Source organism: Cnephaeus nilssonii (genome assembly GCF_951640355.1).
Source record: "Cnephaeus nilssonii genome assembly, chromosome: 2".
Lineage (NCBI taxonomy): Eukaryota > Metazoa > Chordata > Mammalia > Chiroptera > Vespertilionidae > Cnephaeus > Cnephaeus nilssonii.
Genome location: NC_137073.1, coordinates 110,878,296 through 110,896,849, shown reverse-complemented (window position 1 = coordinate 110,896,849; position 18,554 = coordinate 110,878,296). Strand labels below are relative to the sequence as shown.

Here is an 18,554-nt window from a genome sequence, read left to right as displayed (position 1 = left end):
GGGGGGGGGGGGGGGGGGCGTGATCTGAAGGAATTTTCAAGACTGGCTGAATAATTTCCTTATCAAATTAAAAGGATCAGACTTTTCTATTTAAGGACATTCGTTTTGGTAAACAGTAGAATCAAAAATATTTCAATGAGTCACAATATGCTATTTAAGTGCTACTTCATAGGACTTTCTTGAAAGTTTTTCAGACTTAAAAGCTCACAAGTCAAGTTTAGGGCAAAATAGCTTTATTTAATTAAAAAATTATATTAATTCATTTAAAGTATATTATAAATATTTAAGTGTTTTAATATCAACAAATATAATCTATCAAGGCAGAAAGATTGCCACAATTTAGTATAGGTAAATTAAAAACATTCCTAAATCAAAAGCCACTTGATGTTAACCATTTTCAGAACGGATCATTACTGTTTCTTAATCAGAATAGCTGGAAGGCTGCCATCCTGTCCTCTAGTAGCACATCACTAGAGGCCCGGTGCACATCTGTATGCGTCATTCTATACATGCGATATTCAGATTCACTGCGCTGAGGGACGTTAGAGACTAGCTCTCAGCTTATTACCTTCAATAACTTTATCTGAGTAAAGCTGATCGATCTCTTCCTGGCTGAACCCAAACTCTTTAAGGACCTCTTCAGTGTGTTCTCCTATCAATGGGTCCCTTTCCAAAGAAGGGAGAGCTGGGGTGTTGGACAGCAGAGGTGCCGGGCGGGGACTCACACCCTGCTCCCCATCAGTGACAAATGAGCCCCGTTCCTTGTTATGCGCATGATGGGCAACCTCTTCGAGAGTCAGAACCGGAGTCACGCACGCATCTGTGCCATCGAAGACCCGGCACCACTCTGCCTTTGTCTTCTTGGCAAATACAGCTGCAAACTTCTTCTTCATCTCTGGCCAGTCAGCCATGCTCATCTGATTGGGAAGGTTATCGGATTCTAGCCCAAGACCTGAGAGGGAAAACACAATTTCATAAATTATTATGTTTTGGGTGGAACAATTATAAAAAAAAAACAAAAAAGAGTTTTAAGCTTACTGTCCCAAACAGGATGTTCTATAAGGGCTTCTCAAATGGGCCAAGAGAAGAACTTCAAACTCCACTTGCAGTTGGAGCCCAAGGCTGGAGAGGGCAGAGGTAGTAGGGGTGGCAGGATTCAAAACAGACTTGCCATGCCAGGTTTTATTATTTACACTTCATCAAAAGCAGTATAGGGAGGTAAAAGGGGGGGGGGGGGAGTGCGTATCAACAATAAAAAAATATTTTAAAAAAAAAACAGTCTAGTTTTAAAAATTTATTTTTCCCTCTGAATGGGTTTTCAAGGAATTTCCTCATGATGTTATTATCTGTCAGATTGAACTGAAGTAACCTCATAATGTACATAATGCTCCCAACCCCACAGAAGCTAAAATTTAAACAATTTGCACCTGTCTACCTCAGTTTTCAAGGAAGAGGCCTAACAATAAATGATTGCAATTTTATGAACAGTATTCATTTCTCTGTATTTAATCAAATGAGAGAGTTCTGGGAGAACAGTGATATTTGACTCATTACCCCCTTAAAGACACTGTGAACGAGGAACCAAAAAGTTGTAAAGTCTCCAAGACTCATTGCACTGTTCCTACACAAACAGGACAGAAGGTTATCGGCCGTCCAGTCACCGGTGGGGCACGCAGACTTTGCTCTTGAGCATAAAGGGCCTTGGAGGGCCCGCCCCTGCGCAGGCAGAAAGGATGAAGGCACTTGCTGCGGAGTTACAGGAAGGATGGCTCCTCGGGCTCATGCTTCCTTCATTGACAAGCTCCTACCCCCGCAGGACTCCGGTGCTGATTAAATTATACCCAAAAGGGCCACCTGACTAGGGTTTGGTGTAAATGTCACTTATTCCCTCACAAAAGAGGGTTTTTTAGTGTGGAAGTTTAAGGGAGAAATAATAATAAAAGCCCCTTCTTCTTATGCATATTTTGTGTAAATTTAGCCAAGTTAATAAAGTAATTCTCATTTTCATAACTCTTTCCTTCTCTCCCATGCTGAAGAACAACTAACTGTAAGCTGCTCTGAAAATGCAGAATGAATATCTTTCATACTGACAAGAAATGATGACTTTGTTGTATCTATAATAATAAAAGTATAATATGCTAATTAGACCAGATGTCCTTCCGGACGACCTTCCAGATGAAGCCAAGGCTGCGAGGGCAGCCCAGGTCCCACGTGCCAGAGGGAAGCCGGTGCCAGCAGCCAGGGGAAGGAAGGCCCACTCTTGCATGAATTTTGTGCATTGGGCCTCTAGTTGTTGAATAAAAGGAAACAGCTATTAATTATGATTTTATATAATTGCATATATTAATGTAAATTATAAATTGAAAATAAAATAAAAGTTTTGTTTGTATGTACACACAAAAAAAAGGACTGGAAGGCCACATCCCAAACTAACCCCAAGTGGAAAGACAAGAAAGAATTTTTTTACTTCTTACTTTAAAAATTCTGTAATGCTTAAAAACTGTTCTACAGTTTTTCAACTATATTTAAGTTGGTGAAGTTAATGTAGTTGATCATAAATTGCTCTCTGATGCTGGCAAAAACAATCATTGCAGCTATATACACATAACTCTGAGTAGCACATCACTAGAGGCCCGGTGCACAAAATTCGTGCACAGGGGTGTGTGTGTCCCTCAGCCCAGCCAGCACCCTCTCCAATCTGGGACACCTCAAGGGATGTCCAACAGCCCGGGATTGGGCCTAAACGGGCAGTCAGACATCCCTCTCACAATCCAGGACTGTTGGCTCCCAACCGCTCGCCTGCTTGCCTGCCTGATTGCCCCTAACTGCTTCTGCCTGCTAGCCTGATCACTCCCTAACTACTCCCCTGCCAGCCTGATCGACGCCTAACTGCTCCCCTGTCGGCCTGATTGCCCCTAACTGCCCTCCCCTGCCAGCCTGGTCACTCCTAAATGCCTTCCCTTATCTGCCTGGTCTCCCCAACTGCCCTCCCCCACAGGCCTGGTCGCCCCCAACTGCCCTCCCCTGTAGGCCTGGTTGCCCCCAACTGCCCTCCCCTGCTGGTCTGGTCACCCCTAACTGCCTTCCCCTGTGAGCCCGATTGCCCCTAACTGCCCTCCCCTGCCAGCCTGGTCACCCCTAACTGCCCTCCCCTGCTGGCCTGGTTGCTCCTAACTGCCCTGTCCTGCCGGCCTGGTTGCTCCCAACTGCCCTCCCCTGCAGGCCTGGTCCCCCACAACTGCCCTCCCCTGTAGGTGTGGTCCCTCCCAAGTGTCCTCCCCTGCAGGCCTGGTCCCCCCCAACTGCCCACTCCTGCAGGCCTGGTCCCCACCAACTGCCCTCCCCTGCAGGCCTGGGTCCCCCACAGCTGTCCTCCCCTGCAGGCCTGGTCGCCCCCAACTGCCCTTCTCTGCCAGCCCGGTCACCCCTAACTGCTCTCCCCTGCAGGCCTGATAGTCCCCAACTGCCCTCCCTTGCAGACCTGGTCCCTCCCAACTGCCCTCCCCTGCTGGCCTGATCGCCCACAACTGCCCTCCCCTGCTGGCTATCTTGTGGCGGCCATCTTGTGTCCACATGGGGGTGGCCATCTTGTGTGTTGGAGTGACGGTCAATTTGCATATCACCTCTTTATTATACAGAATAAAATTACCTGTCAATTTAAAAGATGGGGGAAATACCCCACGGAGAATGATGGCTGTAACTGGGTTAATTATAAAGAGGGTATGTAGTGACAGACATCATGAATTTCAAAAGGCCCTGAAAGAGCGGCTGAAGCGCAGCCACAGGAGAGGGGCGGGAGGCACACGACAGTTACCCACCTTTGACCAGCAGCTTATAGAACTGGGGTTCTAACGCGCCAACAGCCATGAACTCCCCGTCGGCCGTCCTGTACGTTGTGTAGAAAGGTGCGCCACCATCTAATAGGTTCTCCCCTCGAGGCTGTTCCCACAGCCCCAGGCTTTTAGTTTTCCACAGAAAAGAACTTAGATATGCTGTGCCTTCCACCTTTAAAGAAACAGAATACAATACCAATCCAGATAAATAAACTGTAAAGCACGACTACTTTCTACTTAGGTTTTTCTTTAATAGTTGTGCAAAAATGTTTACCTTAAGAGTACAACAAGGTTATATCTAATTATACAACTTCCTTGGTATTTAAGTTATGGTAGAATGGGTTTCTACACTATTCAATTCAGAAAATACTGTTCAGAAAACTAGAAGCTATTACTTTGTTCTCCCTTTCAAATAAGACTGGCAGGATATGGATAATTTTTTAAGTTAAGTGAGGATACATAGAAGTTCATTTACAGTATATTCTCTCTACTTTTTTTGTATATGTTAAAACTATCAGGATAGGAAGCTAAAAGAAAGCACAAAGGCTTTTTAAAGTCCATTTTCTGATCTCAGTATTTATAAACACATACACACAGATATATAAAACATATCTCATTCTAAAGGTGAATCACATTAAGTAAAATTTAGCTTATTCTAGTTTGACTCCAAGCCCAAGAAAAATGTACTTATGTTTTACAATATCTTAGATTCAATGATCACTAGAAAGTCTCAAAATATAGGCACACCTCATTGTATTGCACCTTGAAAGTATTGTAGGTTTTATTTATTTATTTATTTATTTATTTTTATTTATTAAGGTATTGCATATGTGTCCTAACCCCCCCCCAATGCTCCCCCCCCCATGCCCTCACCCCCCTGGTGTCTGTGTCCATTGGTTAGGCCCATATGCATGCATACAAGTCCTTTGGTTGATCTCTCCCCCTTACCCCCACCCTCTGCTACCTTCCCTCTGAGGTTTGACGGTCTGATCGATGCTTCTCTGTCTCTGGATCTGTTTTTGTTCATCAGTTTATGTTGTTCATTATATTCCACAAAGGAGTGTGATCATGTGATATTTATCTTTCTCTGACTGGCTTATTTCACTTAGCATAAAGCTCTCCAGTTCCACCCATGCTGTTGCAAATGGTAAGAATGCCTTCTTTTTTACTGCAACATAGTTTTCCATTGTGTAGATGTACAACAGTTTTTTAATCCACTCATCTGCTGATGGGCACTTAGGCTGTTTCCAAATCTTAGCTATTTGTAAATTGTGCTGCTATGAACATAAGAGTGCATATGTTCTTTCTGATTGGTATTTCAGGTTTTTTAGGATATATTCCTAGAAGTGGGATCACTGGGTCAAATGGGAGCTCCATTTTTAGTTTTTTGAGGAAACTCCATACTGTTCTCCACAGTGGCTGCACCAGTCTGCATTCCCACCAGCAGTGCATGAGGGTTCCTTTTTCTCCGCATCCTCGCCAGCATTTGTTGTTTGTTGATTGTTGATGATAGCCATTCTGACAGGTGTGAGATGGTACCATATTGTCATTTTGATTTGCATCTCTCAGATGATTAGTGACTTTGAGCATGTTTTCATGTCTCTTGGCCTTCCTTATGTCCTCTTTTGAAAAGTATCTATTTAGGTCCGTTGCCCATTTTTTGATCGGATCATTTATCTTCCTTTTGTTAAGCTGTATGAGTTCCCTGTAAATGTTGGAGATTAAACCCTTATCGGTGATAACATTGGCAAATATGTGCTCCCATGCAGTGGGCTTTCTTGTTGTTTTGTTGATGGTTTCTTTCGCTGTGCAGAAGCTTTTTATTTTGATGTAGTCCCATTTGTTTATTTTCTCTTTAGTTTCCATTGCCCTAGGAGTGGTATCGGTAAAGATATTGCTTCGGCACGTGTCTGAGATTTTGCTGCCTGTGGATTCCTCTAAGATTTTTATGGTTTCCCATCTTACGTTTAAGTCCTTTATCCATTTTGAGTTTATTTTTGTGTATGGTGTAAGTTGGTGGTCTAGTTTCATTTTTTTGCATGTATCTGACCAAATTTCTCAGCACTGTTTATTGAAGAGGCTGTCTTGGCTCCATTGTATATTCTAGGTATTGCAGTTTTTATAAATTGAAGGTTTGTGGCAACCCAGAGTTGGGCAAATCTACTGTTACCATTTTCCCAACAAGCTTAGATGATGGTTAGCATTTTTAGCAATGAAGTGTTTTTTAATTAAAAAGTTAAGGTATGGCCCTAGCTGGTTTGGCTCAGTGGATAGAGCATCGACCTGCAGACTGAAGGGTCCTGGGTTCAATTCTGGTCAAGGGCACATGCCTGGGTTGTGGGCTAGATCCCCAGTGGGGGGCATGCAGGAGGCAGGAAATCAATGATTCCCTCTCATCATTGATGTTTCTATCTCTCTTTTCCTTTCCCTTCCTCTCTGAAATCAATAAAAAATATTTTTAAAAAGTTAAGGTATGTACATTGTTTTTTAGACATGATGTTATTACACACTTAATAGATTACAGTATAGTGTACACATAACTTTTATATGCACTGGGAAACCAAAAATTCGTGTGACTCAATTTTAATATTCACTTTATTGCAGTGGTCTGGAACTAAACCTGCAGTATCTCCCAGGTATGCCTGTTAACGATAATGTGGGTGGCACATATATGGGTTTTCTGAGTCCAGGCAAACTAGTTTAGAAATGCCAACTTCCCACCGAGTCCTGAAGGAGAAGGAATGGGTTCACGTGCTCAGCTATGACTACCACAGGCTTCATGCACGGCACTATTTAGAGAAGACCACTTCCCTATCCTTGTGGCTTACAACCCCGATGGTTCCAGCTGCCCAGAAGAAAGCCATCAAAGAGTCCTCCTCTCAGGGTGCCAACAGGGGAACCAATTCCAGCTGTGAGCTGAGGGTACCAACAGGGGGCCAATTCCAGCTGTGAGCTGAGGGTACCAACAGGGGGCCAATTCCAGCTGTGAGGTGAGGGTACCAACAGAGGGACCAATCCCAGCTGAGAGCTCAGGGTACCAACAGAAGGACCAATTCCAGCTGAGAGCTCAGGGTACCAACAGGGGACCAATTCCGGCTGAGAGCTCAGGGTACCAACAGGGGACCAATTCCGGCTGAGAGCTCAGGGTACCAACAGGGGGACAATTCCAGCTGTGAGCTGAGGGTACCAACAGGGGGCTAATTCCAGCTGTGAGCTCAGGGTACCAGCAGGGGGCCAATTCCAGCTGTGAGGTGAGGGTACCAACAGAGGGACCAATCCCAGCTGAGAGCTCAGGGTACCAACAGAGGGACCAATCCCAGCTGAGAGCTCAGGGTACCAACAGAGGGACCAATTCCAGCTGAGAGCTCAGGGTACCAACAGAGGGACCAATCCCAGCTGAGAGCTCAGGGTACCAACAGAGGGACCAATCCCAGCTGAGAGCTGAGGGTACCAACAGGGGGCCAATTCCAGCTGTGAGCTCAGGGTACCAACAGGGAGCCAATTCCAGCTGTGAGCTGAGGGTACCAACAGAGGGACCAATTCCAGCTGTGAGCTCAGGGTACCAACAGGGGACCAATTCCGGCTGAGAGCTCAGGGTACCAACAGGGGACCAATTCCGGCTGAGAGCTCAGGGTACCAACAGGGGGACAATTCCAGCTGTGAGCTGAGGGTACCAACAGGGAGCCAATTCCAGCTGTGAGCTGAGGGTACCAACAGGGGGCCAATTCCAGCTGTGAGCTCAGGGTACCAACAGGGGGCCAATTCCAGCTGTGAGCTGAGGGTACCAACAGGGAGCCAATTCCAGCTGTGAGCTGAGCTACCCACAGAAGGGCCAATTCTAGCTGTTAGCATGGAATGTCTCTCAGTTACTAGCTGTGAAACAAATGCAAATTATCACTTTGGATGCATTCCAGTTTTCCTTTTTAACCCGAAACCTCATGTGCACCTGAATTTATGGCTGATACTTGACATCACCAAATAGTGGAGTTTGTATAAGGAGCCTGTGGCAGTGCAATTTTTTGAATCTGTGTTACACATATCTTAGATATCCCACATATAATGATAAACACAATTATATACACATAACCTAATATATAAGAACCCTGGGTCTGTCACATCCACAATGACTGGGAGGCTTGACTGTTTGCCAGGCTGCGTGCCCAGCAGGCGAGTGGGCTGAACTGCTGACCTCTAGGAGAGAGAGAGAGAGAGAGAGAGAGAGAGAGAGAGAGAGAGGCAGGGCTGATCAGCAGCGGCAGCTGCTGCTGGCAAGGTCCGGATAGAGAAGCAGGGTGATCAGACCCTACTTCTCTCTCCCTCGCCAGCAGCCAAGTCTCTCTCTCTCTCTCCCAGAGGTCAGCAGTTCAGCCCGCTTGCCAGCAGCCTGGGGCGGCTGATCAGTCCCACCTCTAAGATCAGGCCCGGAGATGCTGACTGGCATAGAAACCGACCAATCAGAACCAAATCTGGGTCAACTGTGAGGAGCCAATGGCTGCCTAGGAGGCAGAGCTTTTGACGCTGACTAGCATAGAAACTGACCAATCAGAACCAAATGGCTGGCAGAGGAGGGCAGTTGGGGGCGAGATCAGGCTGGCAGGGGAGGGCAGTTGGTGGGGAATAGGCGTGCAGGGGAGGGCAGTTGGGGGCCATCAGGTCGGCAGGGGAGGGCAGTTGGGGGGGACCAGGCCAGTAGGGGAGGGCAATTGGGGGTGAGATCAGGTCGGCAGGGGAGAGCAGTTGGGGGCGAGATCAGGCCAGCAGGGGAGGGCAGTTAGGGGTGACAGGGCCAGCAGGGGAGGGGAATTGGGGGCAATTGGGCAGCAGGGGAGCAGTTAGGTGTTAATCAGGCCGGCAGGGGAGCAGTTAGCGGGTGATCAGGCTGGCAGGCAGCAGCAGTTAGGGGCAATCAGGCAGGCAGGCAGGTGAGCGGTTAGGAGCCAGCAGTCCTGGATTATTAGAGGGATGTCCCAGATTGGAGAGTGTGCAGGCTGGGCTGAGGGACACCTCCCCCCTAGTGCACAAATTTCATGCACCTGGCCTCTATACACACACACACACACACACACACACACACACACACACATTTACATACTAGTAAATAAGCAATTAAATGTCATTAATAAATTATTTAAATTATTACGAAATAAGTACTTAGCCTAAAATTCTCCTTAAAACTCCCAAGGCTCATGTTTACCCTTAGTTCAGTCCTTTTGGGCACACGGACCAGTAGAGGGCAGCAGAGGGCAATAACGCAAAGCAAGGGCTTCCCTGTCAAACTGCCTGAGTGCTTCTGACCCTTGAGCTTCTTTCCAGTCACCCTCTCCTGGTCTGAAGCTCTTCCAATGCCAGATGAGAGGAGCACACCTCCTCCAGGAGCTGTGGGCATCTGAGGAGGGCAGGCACACAGAAAGCGCCTAGCCTGGCGCTTGCCTTGTAGAAAGTGAGCCTGGCACTACTGCTGCTCCTAGTGCATGCTGGGACTGGGCGAGGAGCTGAGACAGAAGGTCAATGGGCACAAAGGGGCAGGATCACAAGGCACAGAAGCAGTGACAGAGCTGCAAGCGATGAGCCTGAGAGGAGAAGAAAGTATGGCAAAGGCTCCAGAGATGAGGATTCTGGTAGGAAACAGCTTTCACAAGGTCACCAATGACAAATCCAGTTTCCTGTATAAGATTCTTCTGTTTTAAGCGCTTGAGATTACCACCAAATATGGCCCCTGGCCATTCCTTTTTCTTGGAGCTTTCTCTTTCCTTTGTTTCCATGACAACACTCCCTCTGGTCCCCCCACTTCGCACTGGCTATCGCTCTGCCCCCTTCCCTAGCAGACCAGTCTCGCGTGCTCCCGAATGACTGGAACCTGTTTCTAACTTCAAGTATGCATCTGGATATCTCCAGGCACTTCAAACCTGGGATCACCAAAACCAAATTCCCTTTTTTAATAACAACAACAAATTCTTCCAGAGTGCCAGCCGCTGTTTACTCACTGCACACGCTACTCATTTAATTCTCTCACTGCTATGTGGCAGGTACCATTATTACAAAGAGCAGAGGCACTGGGAGGTTAAGTCACTTACCCAAGATCACAGAGCTAGGCAATGGCAGCACCAGGATGGAGGAAGTCAGCCATCAGAGTCTGCGCCCTTGACCACTGCTCACTCTGCCTCTTCCTTCAGTAACCCTCCCCCAGGGGGCCAGTGACACATCCACCAGGTCACCCACGCCAGAAATAAGGGAGCCATCCTCGATCCTCCCTCTCCCCTCACTGCCTGTGCACTGCCAAATCCCAGCTATTCACATCTCAGATATCCCTTCAATCCACACCCATTCTACCACTAACTACGTAGTACTTGCTCTCATCTCTTGGCAATAACCCAGGAACCGTCTCTCTGCCTCCAAGTCCATCCCCCATCCTCCCTCTAGAGGTTGGTCCCGATGCAAACATGTAGTGGCACTGATTGGGCTCTTACCAACTAGCTGTGAGGCCTCGGGCACATTCCCAGGCTTCAGTTGTCCGCTCTTTAAATAACAATGTGTTCCAAACGAAACTGCATTAGGAGAAATCGCGCAGGGACAGTGCCTAGCTTACCACCCGCAGAAGGCACGTGACCAACGTAAGACAGTATCAAAACCGAAGCATTATGATGCCGAGGTCTCCCCTACAAAGTGCAGCAAGAAGGTCCGGTCGGCTCCATTTTACCTTCGCATCCGTAAGAATCTCTCTGCTAGGGAACAGCCCAGTTTTGAAAGAGGGTTTCTTGAAAACTATATTCTCATCACAAGAAACAGCTTGGGGAAAGTTAATAAAACACAAGAATCAGGTGAGTCATGAAAATTGTATAAGATGGACTCGGACTCCATAGACACATGATCAAGATACGACATTCTGACGCGTGTAAAGGATATGATGCTATTTTTTTTCAAAGATGTCCTTGGTAACTTGGATTCGATCTTCAAATCTCATTGATCTCTTGTCTTGTTCAGAAAAATATTTGAGGCAGCCATCTATCACACTTAGGAGCAACTGGCAGGGCCATCATTTCCCCGGTGAACACTTACCATGCTGGCGTCAATGACCTGACCTTTGCCGGAGCGCGTGCGTTCAAAGAGAGCCATCACGATGCCCAGGGCGCACATGAGGCCACCACCACCAAAGTCAGCCAGGAGGTTCAGGGGAGCAGAGGGGTTCTCACCACTGCTGCCGAGTCTTGACAGGACACCTACCAAAACAATCGGACATGGAGACAGAGGAATAACAGTCTCTCTAGTTGCTGACATACGTGGAAACTAGTACATAATGCTTTTCCAATTCTAAACATATCCAGCCTACTAATAAACAGACTTTCCCTCCAACCAGGTTCCTCGTTTTGTTTTTTTCTCCTCTAAAACTTTATTCCACCGAACATTTTCAGAATTTTATTTGTAAGTTTTTTAATTACTGAGTAAAATGAGAAAAATGATTCCAGAAGAAAAAAAAAGATTGTTATCGATTTAGTTTATGACTTAACAAGAGTATAATGCACTTCCATTCTTATTAGAAAAAGATGCAATAATCAAACACAAGAAAAAGAGAAGGGATGAACTAGATTTGAAAAGCCAATTCTGTACTCACTCTTTCCTCAACCTTTAAATGTGTACTCACAGATTTTGAGACAATTTACTCAACAACCCACAATCCTTAAGTTCTAGAATCAGGCCATTCTAAGACACGCTCTCACAGGTAACATTTCGAATAAAGTGGTACTATGACTTGAAAAACAACAGTTATCTAAGTATCTATAAAAATCGAAAATGGTGACGCAGGCAATGCTTCTCAGTGAAGGTGGAGGAAGAGGGGTGTCAGAATCAAACCGCATCAGCATTTCCTAACGACAGAGCAACCATCCCTATCACCACCCAGTCCCTGACTCCCTGGCAGGGGCTTGCCTGAGAAGTGACTCCACGCATGTAGCAAGAATGCTACTTCTGAGAGCATGTCACCCATCACATGTGTGAAGACTGAGGACAGGGTTGAGAGGGACTGTTCCAAGACAAGCCAGCCCTTTTGGGACCACCATTCTGTCCTGATTGATTTAAACGTTCACCGTTAAGGATTCCTTTTCATGAATCAGGGTGACGTTAGAACCTGACTGGAAACAAAATGAAAAGTGCAGAGACGTCATGTTTTCCAGCATACCTGACAGAGCCAAGTAGTTGATGTCATGGCCTGCTACCGTGGCGAACCTTCCTGACTGGCCAAACCCGCTCAGCCGGGCGTAGATGAGCCTGGGGTTCTCCTTCTGCAGGACCTCGGGGCCCAGCTGGAGTTTTTCCATGACACCTTGCGAGAAAAGCAACTTTTTTGTTAAGGGCGCATGGATTGAGGATGGGTGTACTCCCTTTTCTGTGGCAAACATAAGCCGCACCCTTGCAAGGAATACTAACAACATTTGTTGTTAAACCCAACACGGCATTACCTGCAAGTGTCCGTACCAGTCTAACATGGTGACTCGGGCAATGCTTCTCAGTGAAGGTGGAGGAGAGCGGCGTCAGAATCAGACCGCATCAGCATTTCCCAACTACTACATAGCAACCAGGAGTTTGGAACCCACAGTGAAGACACCACTTCGGGAATGTGTGGCTTCTGCCCCAGAACGCTGTCTCCTTCCAGCACCTCCTTATTTCCCTTCGGGCCTATCCAAGCCTCTTCAGTCCCTACAGCGAGCACTTCAAACCCTCTCCTTGGCAGCTTATGAGAAACCGTTTGCCCTCCTGGAACAGTCACCCTGGGTCTTTGTGTGGCCCCAAACTCACTTTTGAGCACTGCTATTCCTCTTAGGACCTTTCCTTGTCCGATGCCAGCATCGGTGCCTGCCCCCTGCGACCTCGGGGTGTACTTAGGCACGTACATATGCCACCTTCCCTCTCAGCCCAGAAGCTCTGGAGCAGGATTCCTGCCTGATTCCGCGCCAGGCCTCCAACGCGCCTGGCACCCACACCTTCACAGAAAGGCTCAGTGACTGTCCGTGGAAAGCAAGGCGAGCTACAAGAGCACCCAAGCGCTCCTGTTATCAGCAAGTACAACATCTACTGCACCAGATTCAGGTAACTGGCACCTAAAGTCTCCTGGAATTAAAAGTAATAAAAAGTTGCGTAATACACTCCTGCCATGGTTTGCCTAAGACTCTGATAAATCACAAAAGAACTCTGGTCCTGACCTAGATAAACACCTCACCTGGCACAGTCCCTCACCTGGCAGCCACTTCTGTGTTCACGGCTCTATTTCCCTCCTAGTTGCCAGACCCTGGACAAATTAACCAGTTTGAGCTTCCTTCACCTTCAGACTGGGCATTATAAATTGTGATATAACCCCAATTATACTATCCTCCAAGCTGGCTGTGAGGGGAGATGCGTTAACGCAGTGGTCGGCAAACCGCGGCTCGCGAGCCACATGCGGCTCTTTGGCCCCTTGAGTGTGGCTCTTCCACAAAATACCACGGCCTGGGCGAGTCTATTTTGAAGAAGTGGCGTTAGAAGAAGTTTAAGTTTAAAAAATTTGGCTCTCAGAAGAAATTTCAGTCGTTGTACTGTTGATATTTGGCTCTGTTGACTAAAGAGTTTGCCGACCACTGCCATCTAAACACGCCTGGCGCCTCACAGACCTCCAATCCATTCACTAAACATTGACCGACTTCCTGCTCTACACCAGGCGAAGCTTTGGGTCTGTCCTGGAGCCGGACTGCTCTGAGTGCGGGCTTAGAACGGGTCCCTGTGCTGCAGACCCAAGGAGCACCTGCCGGAGGTTGTGGCCACAGCGCCCCAGGCAGGCGGCAGCAGGGGCGGACAGAAAGCATCCCGGAGGGCGAGCGGCTGGCTTCCTTCCACTGAAAACGGGGGGACTGAAAGGGAGAGCTGGAGTCACGGGTGAAGCTCAGGTTCCGGTGAAGGCAGCTGGGCGGACATGGCTGCATGCACTGAGATAGAGAACGCAGGAGATGCCAGGGCAGGAGGGAAGACGATGGGCTGGGCTTGGGGTTTGTGGGGGCGGCGGTGCCTCTATACACGCCTGTGTATCCCCGCAGTCCAGGCTCGGAAAGAGGGGTGTGCCGTCAGAGATTGGGCATCACCTGCCTGCGAACCCTGAAACTAACGGGGCTGGAGCAGGTGGCTCCGGGGAGCAGTGCGCGTGAACTTGAGCTGGCGCTGGCACCTGGGAACACCTGCCCTGGAGGCAGGGGGTGTCCGCCTGGGTCAGGGGGTGGCTTTGGAGGGGACACCACCCCCACCCCTCTCCCCGAAATGCAGGCCGATGGCTCTGTGCCGTCACGCCGCTTTCCCGGTAGCGGCCTGTGCCTTCCGTTAGATTAGGGTACTTAAGAGGCAGACACACCCGGGGGGCTCGGAAGGGAAACTGGGTGTAAGGAGAACGCGGGCACCGGCAGGACCTCGGGTTCAAAGCCGGGAGGAGGTTCCCAGGGCCAGTGATCAAGGACCTCCAGGCAACAGGGAGGTGCAGAGAGGCTGAGCCGGAGGGGTCCCGCGGCCACCCGGCCGAGGCGCGGGGGGGGGCGCAGGCGCGGGGGGGGGGCGCAGGCGCGGGGGGGGGCGCAGGCGCGGGGGGCCGCAGGCGCGGGGGGGGCCGCAGGCGCGGGGGGGGGGCCGCAGGCGCGGGGGGGGGGCGCAGGCGCGGGGGGCGCAGGCGCGGGGGGCCGCAGGCGCGGGGGGCCGCAGGCGCGGGGGGGCGCAGGCGCGGGGGGGCGCAGGCGCGGGGGGGCGCAGGCTCCCCCGCTCGGCCCGGCCCGGCCGGCGCCCGCGGGCGGCTCACCGTGGCGGAAGGGCTCCAGCAGCACGTCCGCGCGGGCGCACAGGCGCCGCACCACGGCCGCCCCGCGCCGCCGCTTCAGGTCCACGGCCAGCGAGCGCTTGCCCCGCGACAGGCGGCTCACGTCGCCCGGGGCGCCCGGCCGGTCCACACGCACCACCTGCGCCCCGAAGTCCGCCAGGACCATCCCGCAGAACGGGCCGGGCGCCAGGCCCGCCAGCTCCACCACCGAGACGCCGCGCAGCGCCATGACCGCCCGCGCTCCTGCGGGAAGGCGGAGAGCACCGGCCCGGGCCCCCCCCCCACCCCCCCGAGGGCGCCGCCGCCTCCTGCGCATGCGCGCGCCCCGGCCCCGCCTCCCGGGGTGATGGGCGGGGCGTCCACGGAGCCTCGGTCTATTTCGTCCAGCAGCCACGTCCTAAATGACCCCCAGGCTTGACCTTGAGAGGCCTCTGGCCTGTCCCTGTCCTCTTAGGACGCTTTTACTCTCATCTTCCTGATCCAGCCGCTGTGCCACTCGAGCCCCTATATCTGCCTGTTCCTGGAGAAATAAAAAGTGAATGACTATTTAAGAACGATGCTATAAATTAAAAAAAAAAAAAAAAAAGCAGCTCTAGCAGGTTTTGCTCAGTGGTTGTAGCTCCGCCCTTGGACGAGGTTCAGTTCAGATCAAGGGCGGGTACCTAGTTTGCAGGCTCAATCCCCCGCCCTGGTCAGCGTGTGCAGGAGGCAACCAATCCACGTGTCTCTCGCCTCGATGTTCCTCTCTCTCTCTGTCTCTCCCCCTCCCTAAAAACCAATGGAAAAATATCCTTGGGTGAGGATCATCATCAACAACAACAAAAAGGATGCTATTTCCACCTGTGGCCTGCATATTGTCTCCTTCACCGCCCGAGCTTCTTAGCCACGGATGACTGAATCCACACACGGCTTGAGATCCCTTCTAGATGGGCTCGATTTTGAGTTATCAACTGTGGATGACATGCCTTTCAAAAAAAAAAAAGTTCAAACTACACTACGGAATATGTATAAAGTGTAATATCAGAAGGACATCAGAAGGGCCAAATGAGAAAGGTCTAAAAATATTTTGGATTTGTCACCTGCCATTTCTACGGATAATGACATCCGAGTTTTTCATTTTAACGCACAACCTTTTTTTTTCTTTTTAAAGTACAATAAAATAAGTCATCGCAAATAGCCCTACGGCTTTTACAGATCTTCTTCTCTCATCTCTGTATGGCCTGTGTGTAGGTGGCATGGTCATTGGACTGTTCTGGAATTTTAATGGAGCCAGAAGTGGGTGCCAGCACAATCAACCTGCCCTCGTCCTTTCATAAATAGGGGTTCATGTATGCTGAGGCAGGTGATTAAAGTGGAGGCCAAATTTGGCACCATGGTAATCAAGGTCTTTCAGGCAAGCTTGAAGTAGTCTTCATCCGTTTTAGAATTATTTGGGGGTTCTTGTGGCTTCCTCTTTGTGGCTTCCTCCTTGACCCAGACACCTTCTCTTGGCCTTCACCTCTGCATAGCCTCGTTAAAAGACATACTGAGGCATAGTAAGAGCTTGAAGAATTTAGAAGAGCAAAAGTCTATTCCAATCTGAGTGTCAAACTGGAAGTGGTTTCGGAGTGCTCTACCAACCTGAACTGAGGAGAGACTTTCACAGAAAAAAAAAAAAAGGTGGAAGCAAAACAAGGAAATTGTGGATAGGCTGTGGCGTCAAGCATAGTTGGCTGTTTGTGATGGGCTGTTCTCAGGTTTTGATGGCGTCATCTTGAGGCATTTCAGGCTTAGATTTTGGTTTGCTTCTCAGGACGCCACAGCGTTAGAGCCACCTCGGTCTCATGGCCTCTTTGTTTAGTTAATTTAACACTTCCTCGTCCCTCTCTCTCCAATGGTTCTCAATAGCATTTGAGAGTGCTCTTAATACGTTAGGGCAAACCATAGGAAGACACAAAAATATATGTAAAGTATAATGTCAAATGATTTGTTTTATTACTATTGTTCCCAAAAATAAAAAGCATAAAGATGTGCAGGAAAAGACGGACATAAATGCTTCAAAATACTAGTATTATGTTTGGTGCGATGATTTTTATACTAAATGCTTTTATGTATTTTACAAAATTTCTACAGTATGCTTTATAATCAGGAAAGAACAAAAAGCTATTTTTAAAGGTAACATTCCAAACATAATAAAGCATGAGATTGTCTCTGGCCATAAAATACCACCTTTTCCACAGCTGTGTCAGGCTGTGAGCTGCGTGTTGTTTCTCTCTCCTGTCAATCCCTAGCCCGTTGCCTTCTGTGGCTCTTAAAACACGCTTTACATTACGCCATCCATGCACTTACTCTCATTTGCCTATCTTCCTCCATTAGGTTTAACAAAAAACTTTGAGACAGAAAGTTTTCCTGAAAGAACGGATTTATTGAGCTACTTACCAGCCAGAAAAGGGCCAGGTTCTGGGTCACACCGTCTAGACCAGCAGCCGGGCTGGATGGAGAAGGCAAACGTGCCCATCGTCCTGGGATCGCTAGGGCTGAGTTATACAACGGGTTTGAGGAAGAACGATGTAAGTTGCTTTGAAAGGATTTACATTGTCTCTAGATAAGGGGGCAGGGAAAAGGTAAATCAAAGAAAGTTCTAGAAAGTTCTGGGATAGGTGAATCGTCTGTAAGGAAGAAGTATTTGATGCTTCTGTGTCGGTTGTGGGAAACAGGCCAGAAAGTTCGCGTGTAAGCAGGATGCTGTGGCATCTGGGGGCAGCTGTTCTTTCCAAATGGCTGCTTGGAAGTCCATTCAAGGTTTCAGTACATTCAGGAAGGCTAGAGGTCTTCTGTTGGTTTCAGCCCCGACTGTTCACCAGTGAACTTCCCTCACCTCTTCCTCCCACCCTCCAGCCCGCTGTCATTTCAGTTAGGGCGTCTCAGAATGTTTCTCTTCTCAGGTTAAAAACTCACGGGAGGTGAAAATTGCATTTTAAATGCTGAGTAGCTCCTGGAATAGCTCCCAGTATCTTTGCACAAAGTAGATGTTTATCAATTCCAGCCATGCCCTTTGCCGTTTATATTTGACTAGAGGCCCAGTGTATGAATTCATGCACCAGTGGGGTTCCTTGGCCTTGCCTGTGGGATAGGGCCGAAAAAGGCTCTCCAACATCCCCTGAGGGGTCCTGGATGGCAAGAGGGCGCAGGCCAGGCCGAGGGACCCCACCAGTGCACGATCAGAGCCTGGGAGAGACCGAGGGAGGGCTGCTGGGAGTGTCCTGCCCATCTTGCTCAGTCCTGATCACGGGACCCCAGCAGCAAGCTAACCTACCGGTCAGAGCGTCTACCCCCTGGTGGTCAGTGCAGGTCATAGCGAGCAGTTGAGTGGCCTTAGCATATCATTAGCATATTATGCTTTGATTGACTGAATGGAAGACCTGATGACCAGACACTTAGCATATTAGGCTTTTATTATATAGGATTATTCTATCCTTTGCTTGAATATTTTTTACTTCAGCTTTTGTTTGCAATTTGCTGAATAATATTTCTTCAATATAATCTACTTGTTTGAAGTTCAAATGCAGCCCTTTCGACACTGGAAATCACCCAGCGTGACCACTTTGTGGAGCAGCTACACTGAACTGACTGCATTTCTGCAACGAGCAGAAACCCACATGCTTCACTTATGGACTTGACCTTCCCTTGGGTTTTAGAATTTAAAAGTTGGTTGCTTAGCCCAGCCAACGTGGCTCAGTGGTTGAGCGTCGACCTATGAACCAGGAGGTCATGGTTCCATTCCCTTAATCCCCAGTGTGGGGCATACAAGAGGCAGCCAATCAATGATTCTCTCTCATCAGTGATGTTTCTATCTCTCTCTCCCTCTCCCTTCCTCTCTGAAATCAATAAAAAAATAATATTTTTAAAAGTTGGTTGTTTAG

The 18,554-nt window shown here is 48.8% G+C and overlaps 1 protein-coding gene across 1 annotated transcript; it reads right to left on the bottom strand.

The window, feature by feature from the left end:
• Positions 1-226: 226 nt before the first annotated feature.
• AMACR (alpha-methylacyl-CoA racemase) lies at positions 227-14,924 on the bottom strand. The gene is made up of 5 exons (XM_079792533.1): positions 14,635-14,924; positions 12,007-12,150; positions 10,890-11,050; positions 3,819-4,005; positions 227-952 (listed from the first exon to the last, which is right to left on the bottom strand). Exons 1-5 carry the CDS (start codon positions 14,879-14,881, stop codon positions 543-545), a joined length of 1,149 nt encoding a protein of 382 aa, XP_079648659.1. The 5' UTR covers positions 14,882-14,924; the 3' UTR covers positions 227-542.
• Positions 14,925-18,554: the final 3,630 nt, after the last annotated feature.